At 39.9% G+C, this 27,623-nt stretch overlaps 1 protein-coding gene across 1 annotated transcript in view; it reads left to right on the forward strand.

Annotated features, from left to right (window-relative positions):
- The window catches only part of sema5ba (sema domain, seven thrombospondin repeats (type 1 and type 1-like), transmembrane domain (TM) and short cytoplasmic domain, (semaphorin) 5Ba), a 169,709-nt gene extending 142,497 nt beyond the window's left edge, over window positions 1-27,212 (forward strand). The window contains 13 exon segments of the mRNA XM_018696536.2: window positions 3,777-3,894; window positions 4,361-4,545; window positions 6,406-6,549; window positions 6,973-7,120; window positions 8,161-8,386; window positions 9,807-9,916; window positions 9,918-9,944; window positions 9,946-10,021; window positions 13,980-14,150; window positions 16,115-16,252; window positions 18,067-18,111; window positions 19,156-19,361; window positions 24,436-27,212. Coding sequence (XP_018552052.1) covers window positions 3,777-3,894; window positions 4,361-4,545; window positions 6,406-6,549; window positions 6,973-7,120; window positions 8,161-8,386; window positions 9,807-9,916; window positions 9,918-9,944; window positions 9,946-10,021; window positions 13,980-14,150; window positions 16,115-16,252; window positions 18,067-18,111; window positions 19,156-19,361; window positions 24,436-24,612 — 1,771 coding nt within the window. The 3' untranslated portion in view covers window positions 24,613-27,212.
- Window positions 27,213-27,623: the final 411 nt, after the last annotated feature.

The following is a 27,623-nucleotide window of genomic DNA, read 5'->3' on the forward strand; positions in this document are numbered from 1 at the left end:
GTTTTGCTTCTCAGTCTGTTTAAAATTTAACAGGCCATGTTCCATGGCTTCTCTGTTTTGATATAGTGTGGCACCAGGCACACATGCTGTTGAATTAAATATCAGCCAGTGCCCTGCAGACTTGTCAAAGTGATGCTCTCACACGTGGTGGCACACCCACAGTACAAAGACATGCCCTTACAGTGTGCACAAATGGATGGGTATTCAGAATACACATTTGATTATATACACACTATGTCTCTCTCTCACACACACAGTCACATATAGTTTAGATGTCTCAGTGTATCTGCAGACTCAGCCACCTTCCAGCTGACATCCCATTACAGAAATGATCTGTCCCATCACACAGCCCTCTCCCACACAGTGCATCTAATGACTTTACAGTCTGTTTTAAAAACTGTGAGCGCAGACACGAAGCATCGAAGATTAGCGATGTTTATGCTTGCAGAAAGTCAAGTGAGACTAAATGCCTCACTATGCTCGCTTTTTCTTTCATAGTAATCTTGTTATGAAATGCTCTAGTGAAGAAATTATTGGACAAAATACTGAGACTGCAAACTGTGCTGTGTCCCAGATCCATATTATACTAGAATAAAATGTAAATAAATAATAAATAAATATAGAATATACTATGTATGCTATATGTTAGATGCTGTTTTTGACATTAGTATACAAGAAATCAATGTTGTTTACTGTCTTCCCCTAACAGACACTGATATAGTATGTATACATGTAAATCAAATTACAACTTTGGAAGTCAGCTGTATTACCACTAACTAACTATGCATACTCAAAAGTTGTCATGTTGACAAGGGGATGGCCTTTCTCAAACTGTTGCACGCTATTGTCTAATAATAATAATGTCCTTATAGGCTGGAGCATTAAGATTTGCCTTAATTGTAACTCAGGGGACTTGGATAAAGCAGCTCCAAACATAAAGTACACAGAAGTATGTCTTCATTTTGGCCATACAGTGCAGTATAGTACAGATTTGGGACACCTTGTGTTTTAGGTGTGGGTATGTTCTTGTCAGCACACGTGTGTGCCTGCAGCTGTGTTGATATAGTTTTCTTCAAGCTTTAACCCCATCTTCACCCGTATTGTTATCAGTCTATCAGCTGATACATTTTTTTCTGGTCTTAACAGCTTAAAGCATTAGCGGCTCAGTTGAGCCATAGTAATCTTTCTTCATATTTTAAGCAGCATTTTTCTCTAACTTAATGCAAACAGGGTGAATCCAGGACTAAATAGGTGTTTCCTTTCAGGCAGAAGCCTCTCAGTCTGCCTCGCAGCACACTTTACCCAGAGCTAATTAGGCCTCAAATCTCTCCCATCTATCCCTTTCATATAACATTATTTATTCCATCCTTGAAATAAGCACTTATTAATTGTTCCGCCTAGCTGATCTGGTATTGGGATTCTTCAGCCACGATGATGATGTAAAGCCACACACTAAAGCTATCAAGGATACAATATGGTTGACCTTGAGCCAAAATGGCAGCACGCTCCTCCCTCCGCCCTTTCAAATGGACTATTAGGTTCACTGAACTGTGAATTTGTGGCCAACCTCATTATGATTATTGTCTCATCTGTATTGGAGATTGCATCCAGTGTAATAGTGTCACTTAATTGAAATGACACACAAGAAGGTTAGAAACAAATGTATCATGCTCATGGAGGAAGTTGTCCTCTTCCAGTTGTGCCACAGATCACCAAAGAACATGGACTTTTTCTTTCTCATTTCCCTTCCTGTGCTCACTCACTCTTCATCTGTGGGGTCACCTCTGATGTGCTGGCTAAGCAGTAATGTCTTTATTGGATCTAAGCCGACTTCGGGTTCACCATGGAGCCCCAGAACTGGCACAGAGAGCTGTATCAACACTTGGAGATTCCTTAGCCTCCAGGCTAAAACACTGCAGGGCTCTTCAAATAAACCATGAAAGTCTGTGCCAGCAAAGAAAAAACACAGCAACAACAAGAATCACTCCTTTCAGCTCAATGGATAGAGAGGAGGAAGGGAAGTTGCAACGCTGTGAAGGTGTCAAAACGGAGAGGGAGTAGGATGAAAGAGAGGGAGGATAGATAGAGAAGAGAGACAAAAGGAGGATATGAAGGAGAGGAATGAAGGGAAGCAGAAAGTGAAGGAGCATCTTTGAGAGGAGAGAGGAGTTATTCAGATGCCTTTTATTCTGTGTTCTTGAGACATCCAGATCAGCTCTGGTGCCTTAGCCTCATTAACAGCTTTAGATTTAATTAGCCATCATTAAACCTCTGTTTTACTGGATGAGCTTACAAATATTTAATCACTGTTTGGGTGATGTACCATGTATAGTGTGTGAGAGCTGAGGGAGAAACGATGTACCAGAAAGTCTGAATTTTGTCATCTATCAGAGTTATTTATAATGTATGAATAGTGGGTCTGAAGCCAGTATGTATTGATATAACTTAATCACAGTGGTCCCCTGTGTTTAAACACACAACGTTACACACTGTCTTTATTTTATCACCTTATTTTCTTTGTTTGTTTGTTCCCCTACATTCTCCAACCCACTTTCCCAGTTTCATTATTTTGATTCTTAATTATTATTATTCTATTATAATTTATATTTATTTAACAATAAACTTGTCTTCATTGCAGTGGCAGTCCTTTGACTTTTTCTAGGGATAATTTAGTGAATTCAGTGTCTAAAATCTCTCTAAGGTGTAAAGAAATCTAGTTTGTGGTTGTCCAGGTATTACATTCTATAAGAGCATAGTTACATACCTAACCCTTGCATCAAGTTGTACTTGTGGTCTGCAATAGAATGCACTTTATTGCGTATTATATATGTGAAAGTAGATATATGAAAATGTGCTAGCCTGCTGCATCTCTGTGTGGTGCACTAAGTGTTCTGCAAAGGACAGGACAGCTCTTCAGAGCATGATCAACACTGCCCAGAAGATCATCGGCTCCCCACTGCCTTCACTGAAGGACATTTTCAGCTCCCACTGCTTTCACAGAGCAACAACATCCGCAAAGACTCATCCCATCTCAGACCTTGTGCCTGGTTACCCCCTGGCAAGCACAACAGGGCCATAAAATCCCACACCTGCAGACTTAGGAACAGTTTCTACCCCAAGCCATCTGTGAACTGAACTCTGTCAAGCCCATACCAATCTATAACCATTCTATTTGCCAGGAACCCTCACACTGATCAGTGGATGTAATGTGGCATAATGACTCTGCAAATATTCTATGTTGTGGTGCAGTATCTCTACAGGTGCAATATTACCCTGTGCAATACTATTATTCCAAGGCAATATGAGTATTTTATATATTCAATTACCATCAGCTCATGTTCGTTCATGCTCATTTAAGTTCTTTAAAAACGCTATGCTATACATCTGTGCTGAATCTGTTTATACTGAATTTTTATATTCAAGTTTTTTTTGTTGTTGTTTTTTAATGTTGTATCACTCAGGAATTTTAATGTAAATTTCATTGTGCTATTGTGTAATGACAATAAAGGAATTCAATTTTTAGCTGAGGGTGGCATGGGTATAAAGTTACTCTTTAAATGTGTTTGTTTATTTTGTTTTTAATTTAAGTTTTTGCTATTTTGGGTGTCTGTGTTTCATCTGTCGAGGGAACTCAGATGTAAAATAGACTTTTTGTCTATCTCTGGCACATCTACTGTAATGTTTATTTATGTGCACTGCCTTTGTTCAACAATTAAACCACTCACTTTGCTGACAACACACTCTTCCTCCCTCCTCCTCTCTCCTGTCCCCTGCAGGCTGTGCTTGGAGGCGAGGGACCCCTACTGCGGCTGGGACTTCAGGCAGCGCAGATGCACCACACTGGAGGACAGCTCCAACATGAGTCAGTGGAAGCAGAACATCACTGTTTGTCCGGTAAGAATGAAGGCACTGCAGCATTTTCTGTGAGAATGGCTAACACTGCACCACATCTGTCCTCATGGGGCTGACTGAGACTAAGATGCTGTCTTGATGTCATCTCTCACGGCACAGCAATTGGTTCATCCATGACTAATGACTTCTCAGTGTGTGTTGTATTAGACAGGACTGGATATAGACTGGGGAGGGATGAGTTGAACTGAACAGAAATGAATTAGATTAGATGAATTAGATGAAATGGACTGAATTTGACTGAAGTGAAGGGAACTGCAGTAAATCTATTCCCCTATTATCCCCTGAAAACTCTCTCTCTACATCTTAGAAGAAAAGGTCCTGTCTGCCCTAAGTCCTGCACTCTAAAACTACTTCTACTATGCACTTAGGGCAGTCCCTGGCACACGTTGGATGGTTGAATAACCCAGACTGACATCTGCTCACTCAATGAATGATGTTTGTTTTCCAGTTGCAGAACCAGACCACCAATGGTGGCTTTGGACCCTGGGCGCCATGGCAACCCTGCAACAATGATGATGGTGTGGATGGTGTGAGCTCCTGTTTGTGCCGCTCCAGGTCTTGTGACAGCCCTGCCCCTCGATGTGGAGGCAAAAATTGCCAGGGCCCCACCATCGAAGTTGCCAACTGCTCAAGGTAGGGACAGACAAAAGATTTTTTACATTGATTATGATCGTCATCATCACTTAATAATACATTTTTGGCATGTTTAACTCAAATATTTATTATTATAAAGGTTTAAATTACTAGGACCACATGTCCAATCACAGGCCTATAGTATTGAGAAATAATAAATTAATGACTAGAGTATAACAGATTATCTATTATATTGCTAGTTGGAAAGGTGTTTTCAATCAATTGAAAAAAGATTTTAAAAATCACTGTGTTTGCTAACAAGGAGGAAAGACTCAATGCTATTCCCTAGCTTTGCTGCAGAAGTATAAGATGTGAAGACCAAGTTAGAAATCTTGGGTGTTAATTGACCCAGCTCTTACGTCAAGGCAACATCTAAATCTGCCTTTTATTGTGTAAAACCAAAATCAAGAACTAAAAGGATTCAGACAAGAATTAGATAAACGCATTCGTGCCTTTATCCCCAGCAGTGTGAATGATTGCAACAGCCTCTTGTCCTGTATTCCTAAAATGAAATTTAGAAAACTGTAGCACATTCAGAAGTACCAGAGTTCTAACAAAAGCTAGGAGAACAGAACACATTAAATTTTGTTCTTAAATCTTTACACTGGCTCCCACTTCATCACAGAGTAGATTCTAAGATTTTGTGGTCAGTTTATAAATTAACAGCCTCTGGGCAAAATATGTTTCTGATATACTTGAGGAATATAAACCAATAAGTCCCTTAGATCTTTAGGAAGTAGTCAGACTCTAGGACCTTGAATAAGAACCAAAACATGGTTGCTTTTAGCTACTATGCAGATTTATTTATGTCTGCACTGCACTTTTCCTTGGTAATTTTGAGCATCTGATTAAATGTATTTAAACTTTTTCTCTGTACTTTAATATAATTTTATTCTGCTTTAAATTAATACAATTTTCTCTTTATTGTGTTTTAACTTTTGCACTAATGCATATTTGCCATATGTAGGGCAATTCCCCATGTTTGAAAGGTACTCATCAAATGTACAAATATGCTTTGCCTAAAACTAAACTGATGCTGTGGATTTGTAATATTAGCTCAAAATAAATTTATGATAGTATATATACTGATAAACAATTAGAATATATCATAAATAAAAAGATGGTACAAGTTGTGTGATCTTATAATGTATTTTGGCCCAGTACACTTCCCATTTTCAAGTTGAAATCCTTACAAGGCTGTGATTCAGTACATAATACTTCATTTTGCAAATTAGTCTGGTCCAGGATCAGGTGAACGCCAACATATTTTCTTAAACTCTGCTATTGTAGTAGCAATGATCTAACTGATTTTGAAGCATCCCCCTCAGACTACTATTTACACTCTGACCGAACATGAGATAGATCATGAATATAAGGAATCTTATTAGAAAATGTCGGTGACATCCAGGTTCTCCTTGTGACACCTCTCACCACCTCTGTCTGCAGGGGAACTGGCTAATCAGTGTTACAGAGAGCAAAGCCAAGACAGAGAGATTAGGCACTTTCATCCCACTGGATAGCTGTGCCAGATTTAGTCCTTGGTGTTGAAATTGAATTGTGCTTTTGCAGAAAATGGCAATTAAATCATGAGGAGTGCTACACAGGAACAAAGCACTTAAGCAAATTGAATGAATGTTTCCCAGTCACAATGTGTTCCCTGTGTGTGTTTGCATTTCTGTTTCCAGAAGCTCAGAATCAGACCAAATAATTAGACAAAACTAAAAAGCATTTTTCCCCCTTGAACATTAGAGAACACCCTGTGAAAGAATAATACTAAAAGCACTGGTGGATAATTATGCAGATTTTTTAAACCATTGTGAAACAGGTTGTTAATACCTTTCCATATGGCTGTTGCCATAGAAATGGAGGCTGGACACCCTGGTCGTCATGGGGACAGTGCAGCACAACCTGCGGTACAGGCTTCGAGCTGCGGCAGCGTTCTTGTAACAACCCTTCACCCCGACATGGTGGCCGTGTGTGTGTGGGGCTAAGCAGGGATGAGAGGTGAGAATAACTCTTATGACAGTGATAATACAATGCAATGATAATAATGCATCTTTCCAGCTGAATAACAATATCATCTTATAATGTCCTCTCCTAAACGACAGCACCTGTGTAAAAGTATCAAACTGGTGAAAATGAAAAATGTAACAGTCATATTATCACTGCTATGTTGTGATGCAATAGAGATTATATTTATTCTGTCTCAACCATATTACTCAGTAGATACCAGAACTGTTTTAGGTCTTTTGGAACAAGTGAAAGGAAGTCTCAAGTTTAATAAAAACAACAAAGTAGAGCCAAAATTAGTCTTTCAAATGTTTTCCCATCTGTCACCACTATCAGCAGCTGTTATAAAAATGATTCATATGACTATTTTCTGATCTGCCACTCCCCGCCTGCTCTCATCCATGGCCATCTCCACAGGTTCTGCAATGAAGGGGTGTCCTGTCCTCAGCCTATCTTTTGGTCTCCATGGGGCTCCTGGACCAAGTGCAGCACTGAGTGCGGGGGAGGCGTTCACTCCAGGGTCCGCACTTGTGAGAATGGCAACAGCTGCCCAGGATGTGCACTGGTAGGAAACATGCACACACAGATTTACAAACAAAGACACAAAGGAACATCTGGCCAGTATCAGCAGAATCAGTTTTTCTGCCTCTTTGACAGAGCTTGTCTACCAAATGCATCCATTCCCTCTTAAAAACAGACCTTTGTTAGTTTAAGGACAAATTAAAACATTTTTTGAACAGGGACCTGCTGTTGCTGTACCTTCGCCTGAAAATGTTAATTCCTTGTGTGTTGGAGGCATGATACTCTAATGAAGTGAGGCCAAAATCATTATAGAGGTGAGCAGGTGATGATGACAGCAGAGATACATACACACACATTTTTGATTTTCTGCCCTAACCTTGAATGGCTCAGTTGGAGTAAGTACAGTGACAGCATGTCCACATTTAGCTTTTTGTTTACAAAAATGTCTGTTAAATGTCAATGAAATCCTTGGCATCAAAACAAAATGTTACATTTCCTTTTTTATGTGAAAAATGCTGGATATTTTTGCCCCTGTGTGATGATTGACAATCCCTGGGGACAATCTGGAGCTGAATAAGAGGGAACATTTTAATTTCAATACCAGTATTTCAGTATTTCCCTCCACATAGTGCATACAGTTGCAATTTTGATGGAAACAGGACAGAAGATAACTCTTGTTTGATATTTTTATCATTAGAGACTGGGATAAAACTGATCGCATTTGAAGACTGGTATAAAAGTATTTCAAGACATAATGGACAGATTTCTTTGAAATTTGTTTACAGTTATTCAAGGATGATCCTAGTAACCTCTGGATTTCCCTCTGCTGCTATGATAAGGCCAAAATTTCCATTTGTACACAAGGAATATCAAACTCTAGAGGACAGATTGCCAGAGGACAAACCCTTCAGATTTTTATAACCCCCTGAGTTTTCTCAAGTGCCACCTTTAGGACAGCATTGCTAGTTAGTGATATAATAAATATCAATAAAATCAAACATCAAAGACTGTTGTCTTTGCACTTTGCAGCTTCTAGATATTACTACACTTGTTTTGAATTATGAATAAAACATTTTCATTCAGGAATACAAAGCCTGTAACCTGGAGGCATGTCCAGAAGTGAAGAGAAACACACCATGGACACCCTGGTTGCCTGTCAACGTAACTCAAGGCGGAGCTCGTCAGGAGCAGAGGATGCGCTACATGTGCCGAGCACACCTGTCTGATCCCCACGAGCTGCAGATTGGACGCAGGAAGGTGGAGACACGCTTCTGTCCCAACGATGGTACAGCAGCCTGTGAGACAGATAGTAAGTTAACCAGCTGACAGATATAGTGATGTGGTGAGGTCTACTGATGTCAGTAAATGATTGGTCCCTCCTCATAGATCCCTCAAAGGGCCCCCAACACACAAGCTTTGGTGGTCAAGTTTTCCTTCAGCAGATTTACAGAGCCCATGTTGCATGGTATGCAATATGCGAGGGATTTATTTTTTTAGTAGAATTTTGCAATGAGGAATTTTAATAGTTACTTCACACAGAGGCTTTGATCCCTTTGGACCCGGGGCCTGTTCAGTAATCTGTCCACAGATAACATGCAGATCTACCTCTTGGCGATTTGTTCCACTGTATATGCCACTGCATTTACTCACCACGCTCCCTTCCTTTTGAATAGGCTCCCACTGTGAGTTTGGGAGATGGCCTTTATTGAAAGTAGGATCAGAATCCATCTCTTTTATTCTGTGCTGTGATCCCTCCTAGTCACTGGCTGGATAACCTTCAGAAAACTTCTACCTGATAACTATTAACCTTCACTTGTTTACCTTAACTGAACTTACTTTAATTGTCTGTGTTATCACCATTAATTATTTATGATTGTGTGTGTGTGTGTGTTTGTGTAGGCATAATGTGTGTCTGATATTTTTATTTATTCTGTAACCTGAGCGGAGACTCCTTGGGGTGATGCTGCACTATAAATAAGCTTAACGTTAAAGGGAAGAAGTCACTTGATGACAGCTGGTTCAGCTTCAGTGCTTCAATTTCCACCTTAGGGACACAGCTGCCTGAATTAATATATATGGGAATAAATAATAATTCTAATAATTCTGTGTGGATTTTTCTCTTAACTATAATTAATCAAGTTTTAAGTGGGAATCGATAGAAGAAAATGTGCAGAGAATCCATGTATGGGAAGGCTAAAATTCCATTATCCGTTATCTACTCAGACACTGATACACATTCAGAAATAGTCACTACTGTATGAACACAGTGCAAAGGCAGCAGCGTGCTAAAATTTCTCCCAGTAGGAGCATGACATGCTGAAAGCCCTCTCCTGTTAGACCTGTTAGCCTCCCTACATGCTGTTAGTGAAGGGGTCACACACCAGTACTCCCACATACACACAGAGAGCATTACACAGGGTCATAGTCCACTGCTCGCCACTGGTGGCTTTTTCATGCTCCCGTCTCCTGAATCGATTACCTGTCTCCCCCTGTGAGCTTCCTGGGGGGCTGCATCGACTCTGACAAACTGATGAAACACCAACAGTAGGGAACTAAGGGATGTATGAGAGACACAGAGAGAGTTTAAAGAAGGACAGGGAGAGAGATTGCTTTGCAAGTCAACACGTGGACTACACTAATTCTTTAACTCATTGACAACTGCATATATTTCTGTGACTTTAATATAACCTGGAACCTTTTTTTTAACCAACTTTCTCCTATCTTTCTAGCCCTCGTTGAGGAGCTCTTGAAGACACCAGTGGTGAGAGTGGCAGGCACTGGCTGGTCATCATGGGAGACCTGGTCAAGCTGCTCACAAAGTTGTGCCAAAGGCTACCGCACTCCGTCGCCGAAGCTGTTCTGGACCAGGAGGGGAAGAGTGCCCCTGTTGCATGCCGTGGCTCACCTGTGGAGTACCAGGACTGTAACGTCCAGGCATGTCCTGGTGAGTGAAGATGCACCAAAAACCATGTCTTCATGACTCAGTACATTCATGCTTACTTATGCCTCATTATTTTAAGAGCAAAACAAAAGAAAAAAATTGTTGTGTTTTCAAATTTATCTTATCAAAAAGGGCGAGAATTTGTTACAAATTGCTCGACAATACCAAAATCTGGCTGCAAATCAGATTTTAATAACACTATTTCTGCAGCAAACACTGTAGTTTCACAATTAATTTCATTTCACAATTTAAAATTTCTTAATGGACTCGTACTATCAAAACCATGTGTGTGAAGCAAGAGGACCTTATTTACTGCCATTTAGAGTGAATAGTGTTGTCTTCTAAGAGCAGAAAAACCCACAATCATGACATCACAGTCATGAAGAATGCTGGTATGTAAAAATTTAATTGATAACAGATGAAGACAGATGACAAACACTAATATTGGGTGCCTTCAGTCTGACCAAAGACCATAGATCTCTAATATAATGCAGCACAAATAGTCAGAATCAGTAAAAAAGATTTTCACCAAATCAAGCTTTAAATTGGTAAGACAAAAATATCTTTATCTTAAAGTGCATCTCTTGTCAGATTTGACAACAACTGTTCAACCAAAGTCTTCAGAAAACTTCAGTCATCACAGCAGACAAGAAGATTGAAGATTTGAACATGTGATGTTTTTTTTTGTTTGTTTGTTTGTTTTTTTTGACTATAGTGTTCCAACAGTCTTTCTAACATGACTTGAATGCAGGAAGTTACAAACACTCAAATAGAGTGCAGAAGAGGTCAGTGATTGAACTTCTGGAATATATTAAGTTTATAAAGAAAAGGCATGCACACTGAGGCAGAGGAAGAGACTGAGAGAAAGAGGGAGGTCAAAGGTAAAATACTGCTGAGTGGATCATAAGCTTCATTAGGTAATAGTTACCAGCAGCTGCAGCAGTGCACAGAGAGTCCTTGGGCAAATGAAGTTATCTGTTTCAAACTACTAATCAAACCATAATCAGCTGACCTAGAATTCTGCTGACCACAGACTGCTGCAATGACAGGCTACACTTATTAACCTAGACCGAGGACAGGCATACACACACACATGCACACACACATACAATGGCTGGCATTAAAAAACGGCTGAGTTCATCATAAGGGGTCATCTTAAATAGTCATGGCTAGTATCTAATAAGTGAATGGTTCATGATTGGCTGGTGCAAAGCTGATCAAATTCCTGTAGTGTCAATGTCAGTTGTTGGTATCCTCATGAAATCCTTAGTGGTTCGCTTAGCTACTGACACATGAAACCTAAGGAAGCCCAGGCAAGGCAGCCTTCGTTACCTCCCACTGGGACATAGCCAGTCAGGAAGCCTTTTGCCATGAGTGCCACGTGTGCAGATGGTCTCACTGCGCCTGTCCCGGGCAGACACGCAGGTGAGAAGGACAAGGCCAGTGACAAAGCAGAGAATGAGTGCGAAATAGTAATTGATGATGAGATTAGGAGGATGGAGGTAATACAGATTGCTGAGGAGATTGAAATGAATAGTGTGTTAGTGTGTGTACGGAGCAGGCAGTGAGTGCGTGTGTGAGGGAGTGAGAAAAAGAGACAAGCAGTCATTGAGTCAGTCGGTAAGTCACAAGTAGCCTGAATTCAATAATGAGTTTCATTACAAGAAGTTCTGTCCCAAAAAAAACTGACCTTTAAGTTAAGTTTGTATTCTGAAACCACAGTTCTTGACAAGATGTCAAATGAACAACACTGTCCCTGCAGACAACAGTAGATATTGTAAGTAATAAGTAATTAGACTTTAGACTTTAGACTTGACTTTATTGATTCCTTTGGGATGACTCCCTCAGGGAAATTGAATTTCCAGTAGCTTATAGATACAAAATAGGATAAAAAAATAAAAAAACAGTAAACAATGCACAGTAAACTCTTAACAGGATAAATAATAAAACAGTAAACGCTAAATATACAAAGTATAGACATAATAAAATAAGGATGAAATAAGATAAATATGGACAACCGTATATGGTCTGTGGTTAAGTTAGATTATTGCACTGTGGCAGTGGATGTGGTTATTGCACACAAAAGAAGAGTGTCCAGATCTGTGTGTGAGTGAATGAGTTATTGCGCAGTAAGTGGCTACCACTCCTTCCCTTCTGTCCTCTGTACTCTATATCCTCCTCCCCCCAAGTGAGGAGTTGTAGAGTGTGATAGCGTGATGGACAAAGGAGTTCTTAAGCCTGTTGGTCCTACACTTGGGAAGGAGCAGTCTTTCACTGAACAGGCTCCTCTGGTTGCTGATGACGGTATGCAGAGGGTGGCTGGCATTGTCCATAATATCCAGCAGTTTGTCCAGTGTCCTCATCTCTGCCACCTGGTGAATTAAAAAGACAGATCTTTTCAAGCATGAAGTCAGTCGAGGCAAGTCTAGGTCAAATGTCGAGTCACAATTCTCGAGTCATTCAAGTTAAGTCAAAGTAACATCTCAAGTCATTCTGAGTCAAGTCTCATGTTAGTCCAAGTCAGGTACAAGTCAATTTGAAACAAGTTCAAGTCAAGTGTCAAGTCATTTGAGAGAAGCTGTACACATGACAAACACATGGAGGTTGGAAATGGCATGTTTCCCACTTTCAACTTAATATTTTTGACCATGTTGAACAGAGCAAGCCAGCAACACAGGAGAGGCAAAGAGTAAGAGAGTTAATAGCATGTCAGTCAGGTAGTCAGTGAGGTGTTCAGTAATTCAGTGAGTCAGACACTCAGCCAGTCAGCCAGGTAAACAGCCAGTTAGTCAGAAAGTCAGTCAGGCAGAATAGTGGCTGGCTGTGAGCGCTAGTCAGAGTTAAGTGGTCACAGTCTGCTTCACTCTGTGTCACACTAATCCACTCAGCTAATGGAGTTTTCTGCAGCACTGTGACGTTACCTGGCGACACTGCTTCTCTCAGTCAGTCAGATGGACAACAGCCAGTCAACCAGCCCGTCATGTTAGTCATTCACGCTTTTCTGATTAGATCAGATGAAACATTAACGCTCCCCAATGGGAAGACTGAATGAATGTAAGACTGGGCACAGCAAAGACAAAGACTGTGATCAGCAAGAGAGCAAAACCTCAAATAAATATTAATTATAACATTGGAACAGATATTGGCAAAATATATGAAAGATAAAATCTAGGTAATGTGTCGAACAATAGGGATAGCCCTGTAAAAAAAATGGGTTGAAAAAGTGTATAATATGAAATATAATATGAATTAAATTTCACATGAATAAGCATGAGAAGATAAAGAAGAATCTGTGAATGAACAGACAAAATGTTTTTATTGTTTGTAGGACCTGATAAAGGTCTGAACAGGCATTCCTGTGGGGCAACAGGTATAAATTATGCACCAGGGTTAAAACATTTACTCTCAGCCTTGAGGTACAATCAGCTGCTGTATCCACAAATACATATATAATAAAGAGACTAACAGAGCTTATTTGCATGTCAGAAGTCTTCATATGCAAACTGCAAGTTGTGATGCAAGTCTATGAATACTGACCAGTAAAATAATGTAATTTATATTAACAGTGTTTTTTCAGACCAAGTCCATTCTGTTGGCCAAATATTGAAATATGAAATATTAGATATAAAACACCCTATTTTTTGCTGCATTTTTTATTTTATTAAATTGTTATGGAATTTAATGGATCAAAACTGAAGACTTAAATTTCTTTGAAGTCTCAGCTCTATAGGGAGTCAAGTCTCAGGGACCAGTCATGTCCCAAGTCATTGTGACATTCAAACTGAGCCCAAGTTAATCCAGGCTTACTGAAGAAACAGGTTTGCCTGATGGAGTATGCCAATAAGAAGACCATTAGTCTTTACTGATAGCCAGGATAGTTTGGATTTGTGTGTGCCTTATCGCATCTACAAAGGCAGTATGTGATTATGTTGTGTCATGTGTATGTGTGTGTGTATTGCAGTGAATGGTGCATGGTCCTGCTGGTCTTCCTGGTCTCAGTGTTCAGTGGGTTGCGGCGGAGGTCATTACCAACGCACACGCTCCTGTAATAACCCAGCACCCACCAATGGAGGGGACATCTGCATAGGACTACACACTGAGGAGGCCCTGTGTAACACACACACTTGCGATGGTAACGTCACATACAATTTCACAATCTAACTCTGTCATGCCACCATTGCTTGAGGTCCTTTCATCACACTTCCAGGCAAGCAATCATCCACCCTATGTCATTTCTGTGTCTTAGATATTTGAAAAGATAATTGTGATAATATTAAAAAATAAGTTCACTCAATTTCATTCAGGTTAGCAAAAGCAAAACAGAGCAAGCATCCTAGCAAAAGACGTACTTTCCAGAAAAATTGAATTACAAATGTAATTTCTTTTGCCTCCATTTGGAAGGAGACCAGAGTCTAAGAGGTAGATATTTTGGAAAAATAAAACCAAGACTATCAAGAGTAGAGCTCAGAGAAAATCAGTTTTTAGTCATTTCTGTAAACTGATTCATTAATATTATAACTATACACATGATTAAAACGTGAACAAAAGTTTACAATAACACAAAAAGAAAAAAAAAAACAAAAACAAGTTGCTTATGCTACAGAGGGATTGAAATAAAATTAGATGTTCTAAAAGGCCAGTTTCATAACTCATAATAAAGGTTCAGTCTGATTCTAGAGTTTAATATCAAATAACCTTCAACGTTTTGTTACCACCAAACACAAAACATGTTTTTATGTATTCATTATGCTAAACAAAAATGGCCCTGGCAAATATTCATTTTCTGGGGTGTTCATGTATATGTTTCAGTGTGTGTACAGTGATGTCTTATAGTGCAGATGATTTCTGCCTGCATTAAATAGCTGTTTCCCCTTGACTGTCACTTTCCTCAGCTGCTTTTCACTTTGAATTAGCTTAACTGTCATTCACAGGTAGAGTAACGCTTACAGTCAGCCTCCCTGGTAATTATAGTCAAAGAAAAGTAAATGGCTCTCTGTCTTTTTTCCCCCTTTGTCGAGATGCTAATCAGCCTCCTTTATCAGGTTAATGTTTTCCTGTTTGACGTGGACCAACACATCCCTTTAGGCGTGTGCCAATCGACTGTCTGCTAACAACCTCTCCATCCCCGATCCGTCTCCTTGTCGGTGCATTATTGACTGGCATGACATCAGTCATCTATTGGGGGCCCTCCTGGTGCTGCTGCCCTCTCTGCATGTGTAATTAGAAGCAAGCTGGCTGTCAGTCACAGGGATATTTGATGCCCCTGTCGCAGGTCATTTGATTAAAGTGTCCACCAGTAATGGAGGACAGCAGGAAGAAGTGTCAGGACAGAATACTAATGAGGATCCTCAGGCCGGATGGTGTTCCTACTGACTCAACAGTGCGAATATTCAGGTTGTCTGGGTGACAAAAATAAATGGGAATAAATGAAGCAATTAAAGCAGGCTGCGGTGATGCATGGTTATTAAACATGTCTGAGGTGGCCTGTGTGTTTTGTGTGTCTAGATGGTTGTGCTGCAAGAAGGGAACAGATGGTGGAGTCTAAGCAGACTGTCGGTGAGCACCAGACTGATAGGAAAGGTAAAAGAGGCTTGTCCTGTGCCTCCTACCCAGGCCCTCTCTGCCAAAACTGCACACTTGAGAGCACCCTGAATAATAAACCAGCTTTTTCATCAACTTTTCATTGCAGCGGCCTGTACTTCCTCCACTCAAGTGCTTTTAAATACAGGATGAAAGAATGCAGCAAGTGCATGGCTCAAAGGGAGGAGCTGAGAGTTGGGAATTTTCTCTTTTCTCTTGGGTAGGCGCCTTTGTTTACTGCTCAGTTGCCTGCTGCGGGGAAACAGCACTAAAGCTTGGCTTGGGAGACAAACATCTCCACTATGCACTAAACAAACTCTCCAAGGGTTTACTCTCCCAGTCCTGTTTACATCACAAATACTTTTTGGTGTGTTTGGGCTGTTTGGCTGGCCAGGAAGGTTACTAGCTGCGGGTAGTGACAGCCTGAGTGAGCGTGTTGGTTTCCAGGCTGTTCCAGTTTGATGTGGCCTTGTGGTTGTTTGGGTTTGAATTGATTGTTCTTTTTTCTGTGTTTAGGTGGCTGGATGGCCTGGTCACTGTGGTCAGCCTGTGATGATTCAGGCTTGCAGATGAGGAGTCGGGTGTGTGGTGCTCAGGGCAACACCCCCTGTGTGGGGAACAGCACTCAGCGCAGAGACTGCAATGAAATACCTGGTGAGTCAGTCAGCTCTCAGATACACACTGTGCATGTGTAGATAGATAGATAGATAGATAGATAGATAGATAGATAGATAGATAGATAGATAGATAGATAGATAGATACTTTATTAATCCCGAAGGGAATTTAAGAGAGATAAACTTTGCGGTCCTGAATATCCCGAAATACACTACATGCTTTCCACTCATCATCATCACTATCATGCTTTTGGGTTGGCTTTTCTTTTTAATCTACTCATTGTTGTTTCACTGAGAGGCAACTTCTTTTTTATAGGAACACCCTGATCACAGTCACACAGTTATGCACATTAACACCTGGAAGCTGCCCTCACCTGGCAGCCACTGAGCTGCTCCACTGGAGCATTTGGGCTTCGGGCCTTGTGATATTGACATGGGAGAAGCAAGCACTGCTTTTCTGCTTTTCCAGTCCAGGGACTGAACTGGCAATCTTTCAGTCACAAAGTAGCTTCTCTACCCCTTAGGCCATCACTCCCCTTATTTTATGAGACCTTAAAGTCGAAACTTGTAAGCTTGGATTTTCAATGTAGAAAGCAGGGCATGTTATGTGCTCCTTGTTTGTTTTTTCAAAAAATATAGCTTTTCCTCGGTCATCCTAGGAAGAAATAAAACAGTTGACAACAAAAGTAAATTGTAAAAACAAAAAACTAATAGTAGTCAATTGATAAAGTCATTTTTACTATGGTGTTTCAATTGTGCAAAGCAAGAAATAAATATTTAATCTACATCAGGTTATCATCAAACCATTTTACTGCTCTGTCAGCCATCGAGGTTTACCCAAGCACATGGTTGGCTTTGTTCTCTGTGAGGTCAGACCATCTAAGTTTGTTGGGAGCTCTATAGTAAGCCCACAATCATTGGGTCCACCTTTAGGCCAAATTTTTGTCACAGCATCTTTTGGAAGCTGGTGATTTTGTCATTGTCAAATATGTACACAATATCATAGTCATTCATGTCATCACAGTCATCATCCTCACCATCCTTATTCACGTCCATACACACAAACATCTGTGTGCGTGTAGCAGATGTCTTCTTCGTGCACTAAACTCATCTGCTTCTGTTGATTAACCATAATTAAGTCCATGTGAATCCAACAAGTTAGCAGTTGACCCTGTTGATCTCAGTGCACCTTGTTATGCTGATGACAACCTCAGAAAGTTTCTCCTGAAATGATCTTTCATGGCCTGCCACAGTCAGCCTCTCCACACTCAGAATCCTTAACGAGTCCAGGCGAAGGTGATTAATATTAATGGGTTGTCACAACATCAAATCACATCTAATTTCAGTGCAAATTTCAATGAGGCGATGGATGGATTTGTTAAGGTCACCAGCAGAGGGGAGGCTGTGAGAAAGCTGAAAAATTAGGCCAAAAAATTAATCAAGAGATGTGGCACTGCAATTAAAACTGTGCACACACACACACACACACACACACACACACACACACTCATCAACCCTCCATGTGTTTCAAACAGCAACTAGAGCTTCAATATGATGAAGCAGAGCTGTATTTTTCACTCAACAGTCAGTTTTTCTCTAGAAAGTTTTGGTATTCATTGAAGCAAATAAATCTCCATGGACCATTTGTGCAATGTTTTAAACAACATTTCAATTTCTCGTTCGTTGTTTTTGTTTCTCCATGTGTCAACTCTCCAGTTTTACAGTCAGTGGTTGTTGTGTTCTGAAGGCTGTTCTCCAGGGAGAGAGAGAGTGTGTGTGTGTGTGTGTGTGTGTGTGTGTGTGTGTGTGTGCGTGTGTGTGTGTCTGACCCTGTGTTCCTCTCCTCTCTGCAGTCATTCTTCCTGCATCTGGTTTTGATAAGGACCAACACTGTGGAGGTAAGTGGATTAACAGCTGCCTTCACTCTCTGTGTACACGTCAGGGTCCCTGTATGTTTCCACAGATGTCTATCCATGATGTGAGTCCATACATTATATGTGCATCTTCATGCATGTGTTTATTTTGGTTTGTATGAAATTCTAACACCTAATGAGGAAGCAAAAGAAATATTATGAACATTTTGATGTACGTGGAACAGGCTACAAGTTGTCCTTCTATTCTCTGCAAATTGAGACGTGCAAGACAGCAGTTTTGCACCAAGAAATGCCTTACTCACATCGAAACTGAAGTCTTTTTCATAACCTCAAAATTATTGATAGGAAGTACAAAACAAACAAAAAACAAGCCCAAGTGCACATTCCCGTCCTTGAAGAGACAGATCAACACAAAAGAGATGCCCTTTTAAGTTCGTCTTCTATTCCATTTTAAGAGGAAAAAAATATTTTTGACTCATACCATCCTCACACAGCCAAATAACACTTCAGAAGCTCAGGTTGGCACACTTGTATCAAAGGACAGACCATTTATACTACAGTGTTATACAGTTAGATGTAGCATAAAAGACTCTCTGAAGGAGCAATTAAATAATCCAAGAAGCAACTAGTACTTTGCTGGGAGAACTAATCCCATTACATTTTAGTTAAATCAACCAAATGAAAAACTTGGATGAGGTTTTCTTGGAGAAAGCTGAAACAGCAAACAGTGCTGGCATGAGAATTATCAGCAGAATAATATTGCTGCTGAGTGCATACATATTGGCTGAGCTGCACACCTGTACGAATAACACTTTTTCTCTATAGGACGGCTTACAGTGTAGATATAGCCAGAAAATATAAGGGAAGAGAGAGAGAGATAACATGGAAAGGCACAAATTGAAGTGAGGAAGTTACAGTTATAAGGTATGTGTCTTAACCGTTGCCTACTATCTAATTCCAGAATGAGAATTTTGATCAATTTTGTACAGGAAACAAGTGGTATGGGAAGGCATTTTCTAATAGGATGTAATGCTATATGCTGATGTACTATGTATCTTCATTTCTCAGCGTTCACCTCCATCCACCTAATTGCCACTGGTGTATCCTGTTTCCTTGGGGCGGGCCTGCTGTCCTTCTTGATCTACGTCTACTGTCAGCGTTTCCATAAGCCTTCACAGGAGTCTGCTGTTATTCATCCCACTACCCCAAACCACCTTAACTATAAGGGCAACACCACGCCAAAGAATGAGAAATACACACCCATGGAGTTCAAGGTATGCAATCATCACAGGGCTTTGTCGTTGCAGTTTAAAATATTATATGGATAAAATAAATTGGAGTGAGAAAAGTGCTACTTACCTAGTGATACTATAATGCACAAACATATCCAATGTAAATGTTGAGGATTCAAGGACAACAAATGTGATTTATTTACAGCTTTTATTCATGCATTTATCTCAATAGAATGTTAACCACAGAAGATGAATTACTGTTCATTTTTATTCCTCCTTGCTCTTATACAGAACCTATAGGCTTTAAGCCTCTCTACCTGCCCACAAACCAAGTCTTTATTAATGGGCCCCATTAACTTTCTAAAGCATTAGTCAGCCCCCTACCTCCCACTGCTATTGGTCTACTGTGCATTCATATTCACAGCAAGTCAAGAAACTATTTTCTCAAAAGTTCATAGACTTTTGGGGCAATTTTTTGTCCTATTCTTGATAGCTTTATTGTTTGCTATCTTTCTGATTTCTGATTTGTTAAACTCAGGGAGATTATTAATTTTCCTGTCTCTGTAAAGTGCTTCAAAGCATGCTTGTGATAAACAGTTGTAGATAAATGAACTTTTTAGTTGAGTTTGAGCTTTGCCACCACCATTTCATTGGCTTCATGGAAGCTCCCATCAGGCTTACCCCAATCACAGATTTAAGTTAATTAGAATTTGCTGATCTAACACCAACCACTTTTTGTCTCATGGCTGTTGCCCACATTATTTTCCCAAGTTGAACGTAATACTCAAAACAACAAAATATATTAGTCTGCATTTCAGAAGCAGTGCGGTGATTCATTTAATTCTGTTATGCTCGGTTTCACATCATCCAAAATCAGCAACTGCATCCATCTTGACTTGAAAATGCTGGACAGGTCACCCTCCCTGCTGCCAATGGGTGATCACAGAGCAGCTCAGATTATTAAATGATATTACTAACAGATATTTTGACATCTCTTTCAGACACATAGTAAACTTACCAATCAGGAGACAACATCACATTTCCTGTTGACATTAATCCATCAGGCCTGACATAGTTGCTGCATCTCAGACCCCACTGTCTTTGTTTTTGTGGTGGTAAAACTGGATGTTACTTTCTGGTAACATTCTGATTCACATTGGCTTACTCCAAACATTAAGTTATAATGCATTAAAAAACATTTTATCCAAAAGGCAGTTTTGGACAGTGAAAAAACTGTAGTCTCAGCTTGAGTTGAGACTACTTTTTTTAACAGAAAGACTAAGTTAAAGAATTGGAGATGTGAAGTTTGAAAGATGGAGGGTACATGACAGACAGTGAAAGTATGTTAAATAGTTGCATCATGGGAATTGTAGAATCAGCGTTTTTGAAGCTTATGTCTCCACTAAGAGTCCAAGTCCTGTCCTCTGATGCTAACATTTTGATTATTTGTTTTAAAATAAGTCTCTCATGAGTCTCTCAGTGGAGTATCCATTTAATCACTACACTGTGCTCTGTAATCTTCTACTGCTACTTGTTGTTTCCTATTTATGTCTATATTCACTTTCACGGTTTATTATCTCTGTTTCCTGTTGAACAGCTGACTTATTAGTTAAATCTCATCATTTGTGTATTTTCAGTCTGAGCAGTCAGTGAGTGCCAGCAGGGATCCATCTTAACCTTTCCTATCAACATGACTCTATATAGGATCCTTCCAAATCATGACAGAAACATGGAGCATAACCACAGTGACCCATCCCGGTGTTTTTGATCATGTCAGTCTCCTGACATTTGTTGTCCTTGCTGTTATTGTTGTTGCTGTGTGGATGTGGTGTTGACAGCCGTTGTGTTGTTGAGAGCCTGAACTCATTAGCTTTAATGACCAGAGGGGGCAGCCAAACTATGCTGGATGTTCAGCCGATGTCACTGCAGCACTGTTTATCCAGCAGTTTCCCTCTCCTCCAGGCCAATTTATAATGTTCAGCGTTATGTATTTCACCGACTCTAACCTGATTATACTCCTGCCTCGGTCCCCAGAGCTGTTCAGATGAATTACATTAGTCTAATGCTTCCCTTGGAAAGTGTTTCACCTTATGTTCAGCTTTTACCAAGACTCAGCAATTGCATTAGAATAAAATGTGAGTTTTAGACTTGTTTTTATTTAAAAGAGCTGCAGTGAATTCCTGCCATCTCATATGTTAGTGTATTGAGTATGTTTGACATGAACTAAATTAAATTTGTTCAATTGGTTTGCTTTACTTCTGAATACACTTATAGTGCACAAGCTATAACCTCAATGTTAGTGGAGGTATTTTATCCACCAGCAGGCAATAATTACTCACTGATATTATTTGTATCTCTTACAGAAAACTGGAAAAAACCTCCATCAATTCTATGATTGAGTCCTCAAAACTTAATTATAACTTAATACTAAAAATATCTTCCTGTGTAAAAGAATATTTTCCAATGAAGAACCTAACCCTTACCTTTGTTAATAGGATTTTTCCAGAAATAAGAGACTGTATCTTAAAATAGAATAAGTAGGTATTTCAAAATATGCCTGAAAGTTGATTAGCAGTGGAAACAGGTTGAAGTATTTTATTGCTTTGTAGGTTTTTTCATTTGTTTTAAGGGAACAGCTCAACATTATGGGGAACACTTTCACTGAGAGTCAGATGAGATTGACTGCTCAGCCCCTCCTTGCCTTTCTCTCTGTCTCTCTTTCTCTTGCTTGCTCGCACACACTCTCTCTTGTGCTCTCATTCACTCTCTCTTTTACTCATTCTCTCACACTATCTCTCTCTCACTGTCTCTCATACTCTCAATCCCTCACTCTCACACACTCTCTCTCGCACACTCTCACATTCACTCTCTCTCTCACACACACAGTGAACTGTCAAACATTTCTCTCTCTCTCACACACACTCTCTCTCTCTTGCAGCTTGCAGTCACTCTTTCACGCACACACATCTGGCACAAACATTCACTTTTACTCTGGGATGAACTGATTAGAATTTGATGGTTAAAGGCCAAGATCACTGTTACCTCACAAAACACATTTTTGGCCATAACTTCACACACTAATTAACTGCAACTGTACTGATTAGTAGCGGTATATGACCGGTAATTCTAGTTTTGAAAATTAATATGGCATAAATCAGGGAACACAAACTATGTTTGTTCAAGGGCCAAAATTTTTCAGTATGATGGACTCCTAAACATGGGAAATCAGAACTCAGGCAGATTAAGTAGGGCTGAGCAAATCAATGCACTGCACACCCTTATATGATTAAATAAGATTTAAATATACTATAGTAAAAAATAAATAAAATAAATAAATAAGATAATCAATATGTGGTGGTCAGTGATGATGTTGTGGTGGCCATGAATAAATCAATGTATAGAAAACACTGTAGGAATAAAACAAATGCTAGATATGCTAAATACCAAAATACATTTTTTCACATTGACTGAATTTATTACATCCATCCATCCATTATCTATACCGCTTATCCATGAAGGGTTGCGGAGGGGTTGGAGCCTATCCCTGCTGTCAATGGGCAAGAGTCTTATATCCTGGTCCATTGCACGACCAGCACATATAGACAAACAACCATTCACACCTACGGGCAATTTAGAGTCATCAATTAACCTAACCTGCATGTCTTTGGACTGTGGGAGGAAGAAGAGAACCCAAGGAGAACATGCAAACTCCACATACTCCACTCCACACTGGGCTTGACTCAGGGCTTGAACCTGGAACCTTCTTACTGTGAGGCAACATTGCTAACCACTGCACCATGCTGACCTGAAATTTCATCTCCTTTTCCCCAAAATAGTAAACACAAACTCCATAATTCAAGCTACAGTCTCAAAACCTTTGACTTGTCTTGCAAAATCGAGCAATTGATTCAAAACAGTTTTAACTTCATTCAAAACCAAACTGCTGTCAGAAGACACACAAAGCCAGCTAATGCATACACACTACTCAGCAATCACTACACACTCATAAACAAATGCAAAACACAGTACTCTGGCCATAGCAGGAAAAAAATCATTAATTTGCTGTAGGATATTTGCACATTCTTGCACTTATGAAAACGTATGCAAACAAGAAATCCTGCAGCAAAAATTAAAAACCGCGTTATGATTTTACAGCAAGCAATATCATTCATTCTGCCTCAGCATCATGTCGCGGCCAGGTCAGGACTTCATCTACATCACAGGCAGTCCTCTTCTTTGCTAGGCAACGGGGAAGGAATCCTTTTGCCAAATCCAGCCTTGAAAAGATTCTACTTCTGTATCATCACATGCAGCATTCATTGACTGGAGGAGATTTTACTATGATTTTCCAAAAATCATGGAATCTGTTTTCTTCTCTGAATGTCCTGACAATGGAGGCCACTGAGAACCGGCTTAAATTTGGTTGCACGCGTTGTCTTGCTTCTCTCATAGTCATGCCATGAACAAGAACGTGATCTATGATCATTGCTCTAATTTCATCTGAAATTATAGCTCTTGTTCTTGGTCTTCCTCGTCCTCTTCCTCCTTGTCCACCACCTCTGACACGCACTCCTCTTCCTCTTCTGTTGTTGCACTCCATCGTTGAAATCATAATCCAACTCATACATGCCACTTGTATTTGAAATGGCTTATATCCCGTTTACTGAATGGGTTCCATACATCACTGACTTCGTGACGTGTGCTAAGTTTTGAGTGGTGGTGTGTTAACAATGACAACAGAAGTGTTGTGTTTGACTTTTGGGGCCTGTGTGTGCCATTCTGGGTCAAAGTGCACCACACTGCAAAATGTGTTTTGTGAATGAGAAAGTGTTTAGAGTTTTGCAAAATGGGTGTTTCAGATTTGCAAATTGTGTCTAACCAGATGAACAGTGTTTAGTTTTGCCAACTGTGTGATTGACTTGATTAAGTTATTTTAGCAGTTGACAGTTTAGTTTAGAAAATAGGCAATTCAGAAAAACTGTAATATTCTGCAGGCTAGATGGGAAGATTTGGGGGGGGGCTGCAGGCCACCAGTTGATGATCCCTGGTGTAAACTATCAATAAGCTATGAGAGTGGTAAGTTTAATGTTTCTTTTCTTCTCTGCTGTCTTTTAAGACACTGAACAAAAACAACCTGCTGCCAGATGAAAGATCCAACTTCTATCCAACACCGCTCCAGCAGACGAATGTCTACACCACCACCTACTATCCCGCAGCGCTCGGAAAATACGACTACCAGCCCAACTCCTCCCCTTCACCATGCCGGACCTACAACCACAGCAACAACAGCTGAGACACGCCTCACAACTGGCTCTCCAACCCCCCTGCCTCCGCCCCAAGCGGACACCATCCCAATGCTATGGTGACATAACTGAACCGACATGAACTGAAATGTTTCTCAGAGCCAGGTTCTTCTGTTCGCCATCGCCCCTCTCCTCACTCCTGTAGTCTCTTCTGCATTGTAGGGTTTGTGTTTTCAAGGGTGTTTCTGGAACTTTTCCATCAGGAGATTAGGGTTTTGAAAACAATGCCCATGTCCAGTCAGAAACTGATGAAACCAGCTTGGGGTTTGTTAAACTAAGAGCCTGACTTGATATAGCAGTGTTAGCTCAGCTTCATCTTCATGTGGGGACCCAGTGGAAAACTTTACTTAAGGCTTTAGACAGATTATTATGACCAGAACACTTCAGTGCAGGTGCTGAGTCGAGCATCCACTATTGCAGACATGAACAAGAACAGAACATTCATTTCTTTCGATCTGGGTCACTGTTTTACACCTCTCCATTTCAAGCCACATTCTCAGCCTGTAATGAACTTCGAGTCCCCCAACAACAAAAGCAGTTACTGAGAACAAACAGCACATATCTTTATGTCCTTGCCACACAGCATAGAGCAAGAGAACAACAACAAAAGAAAAAACTCAATGGAGCTGATGATGAAATAAATTAAAGATCAATATCAGCTATCAGTTGCTCGGGCTGGATGCATGCCCTCCATTGTTGGTGTTTCATGTGACAGAAATGATAAGAACATCAGAGTCAATAAAGTTTTTGGACGGCTGTTTGGAAGAGTCACAAAACTAAACATCAGCTTGAGTTGGAGAGAAATAATCTCTCTAAATCTGCTTATGATCGGAGTCACATCCCTTTTGTGCACAAGGACATTCATTTGTGGAGTCAAAGCAAGGGGGCTGTGAGAAGGGGTCTGAACTGTACATAAAGCTTTGGGAATGCCTTGGGTGCCTGTATGCAACAGAGGGCAGGGGCAAAATTTGTTTTCTTTCTACTTCTTCTGTTTTATTTTTTTCCAAGAACAATAAAAGACTTCTGAAAGAGAATCGATTGATTCTCCAATTGATTCTCCAATGGATACATTGATTCTACTGAATGCTAAATAGCTCGGTGGTCATATCAAATATGGCCAGTGTGCTGAACAACTGGATTAGGTTTTTTTGATGGTAGAATAAGCTAGTAGATTGGTACTTGTTCTTTTTTTAATGTTTGTTTTTTAAGACAATTGTTTTATGCTCAGATGAGCCGTAGCATAGGAGGAAATATTTTTTGTTAAATAAGATAGAGCTGATTAATTGTTGTTTCTCTAATTTCACTTCAATGAATGAACACATACCTTTGTTTTCTTGATTTTTCAGTGGTTGGGTAACCATTGCATCTTCAAATACCTGACATGATAACACAAAGAATACAATAAACATTACTGATATGGTTTTTACAAAAAAAATTATTGTAACAAAACATCTATTTGGCCCAACTTGAAAAAAGAAAACTAAACTAAATTATGCTTGCTTAGAAGTTTGCCTGTGTGTAGATCAGAATGAGTGCATGTGTGTGTAGATGTGTGTACATGCAAACACATGTACTCTATGTGCGTCTGTATGCCCGAATGAGCAAACAAAGGGGTGTTACTGTATTTTGTACAATGTAAATGCTTTCATACATATGACTATGTATGAGGAGGTCTGTAAAGGCTAGTTTTTGTTTTTGTTTGCATTTTTTCTTCCACATTCTATCACTGGCACTCCAGGTGTTATACTTGTGTTTCTATATTTCATGTATGAGTTGTTTATCATTGTAAGTTAAAGCATCGCATCTCTTGCTCCTGTGGAGGTGGAACGGATACTATTTATAGTCAAAGCTTGGTTTATAAAGGGCATTTTCACAGCTATATTTTATTATTATTGCCTGATCAATGAATGCTAACCCAGCAATGCTTTTCAATTCAGCTACTGTACATGCACGAGATGAGAGCTCTCTCTGTATATAGGAGTGACAGCCTTCTGCAGTCCATTTAATGACCCTGAAGAGGATCGTGTAAATGTATCTGTATATTGTATAGCTAACACTGTTTGTTTAAAAAAAAAAAAAAAAAAAGCCTTATAGTTGTTTTAAAAAAGTGCAGCAGCTAAGTACACACCACCCATGAGGTTTGTTTGGGGACAGAGCTCCACAATGTGACCAGCTGCCTGTGGCTTTTGACCTTTCCCAGCAGCTCAAACTTTTTAGAGATTTTAAGAGATGCATGAACCCAGGCTGAAAATAATTCAGTGTAGCACTGATAATATGAGAGATTATAGACTATTATTGACTGCAAATGGTCTATAGATAAAATATAAAAGTGGAATTTTGAAAAAGCATTTTTTGATCTAAACTAAGCCTCAATTGGCTGGGTGTGATAGCCACTCATCTGACTGGTCAGTTTTGAGCTCTGTCCCCTGCGATGTGAGGCTCTGTGCCCTTCTATGCAACTTACCAGGTGTACTGTTAGACCTGTCATGTAGACTGTAATCACTGCCTTTTAGACACTGTGAATTTTTTGGTACCCTATATTTTTGTATATTGTACATTATAAAGGATAATAAACCTTGATGCCAATGCACCCAGTATGGTCAGTGGGCTCTGTCTAAGTTACAATTTTAAGGAGGATTTTAGATTATTTAAAGGCTGAGATTTGTGGTATTTTTAAATTGAAGTTGATAAGAGAGTTATTGAAGTCAATAAGAGAGTTGAAGATGCTGTCTGACCTCTCAGATACACAGATAGTCAGATCTACAGATATCCATAAGTTAGTCTTCAAGAGATAAACATGTTTTTCTGGAGGGATTTTTTGGGCTGGTGTTGAACAGTGTGTCAAAACCAACATTTTATCTTGCTAAAAAGTATCTGTGTGGTGATCAGCTCTAAATGCTACAAAGGCATAAGCTAGACTCTGCAATGGTACCTCCAGCTTGGTTGTGTGTTCCAAAGAAACGCAGGTGGCTGTGTTTCTGGGTAGGAAGCCCATGTGGGA

Source organism: Lates calcarifer, linkage group LG1, assembly GCF_001640805.2.
Source record: "Lates calcarifer isolate ASB-BC8 linkage group LG1, TLL_Latcal_v3, whole genome shotgun sequence".
Classification (NCBI taxonomy): Eukaryota; Metazoa; Chordata; class Actinopteri; family Centropomidae; genus Lates; species Lates calcarifer.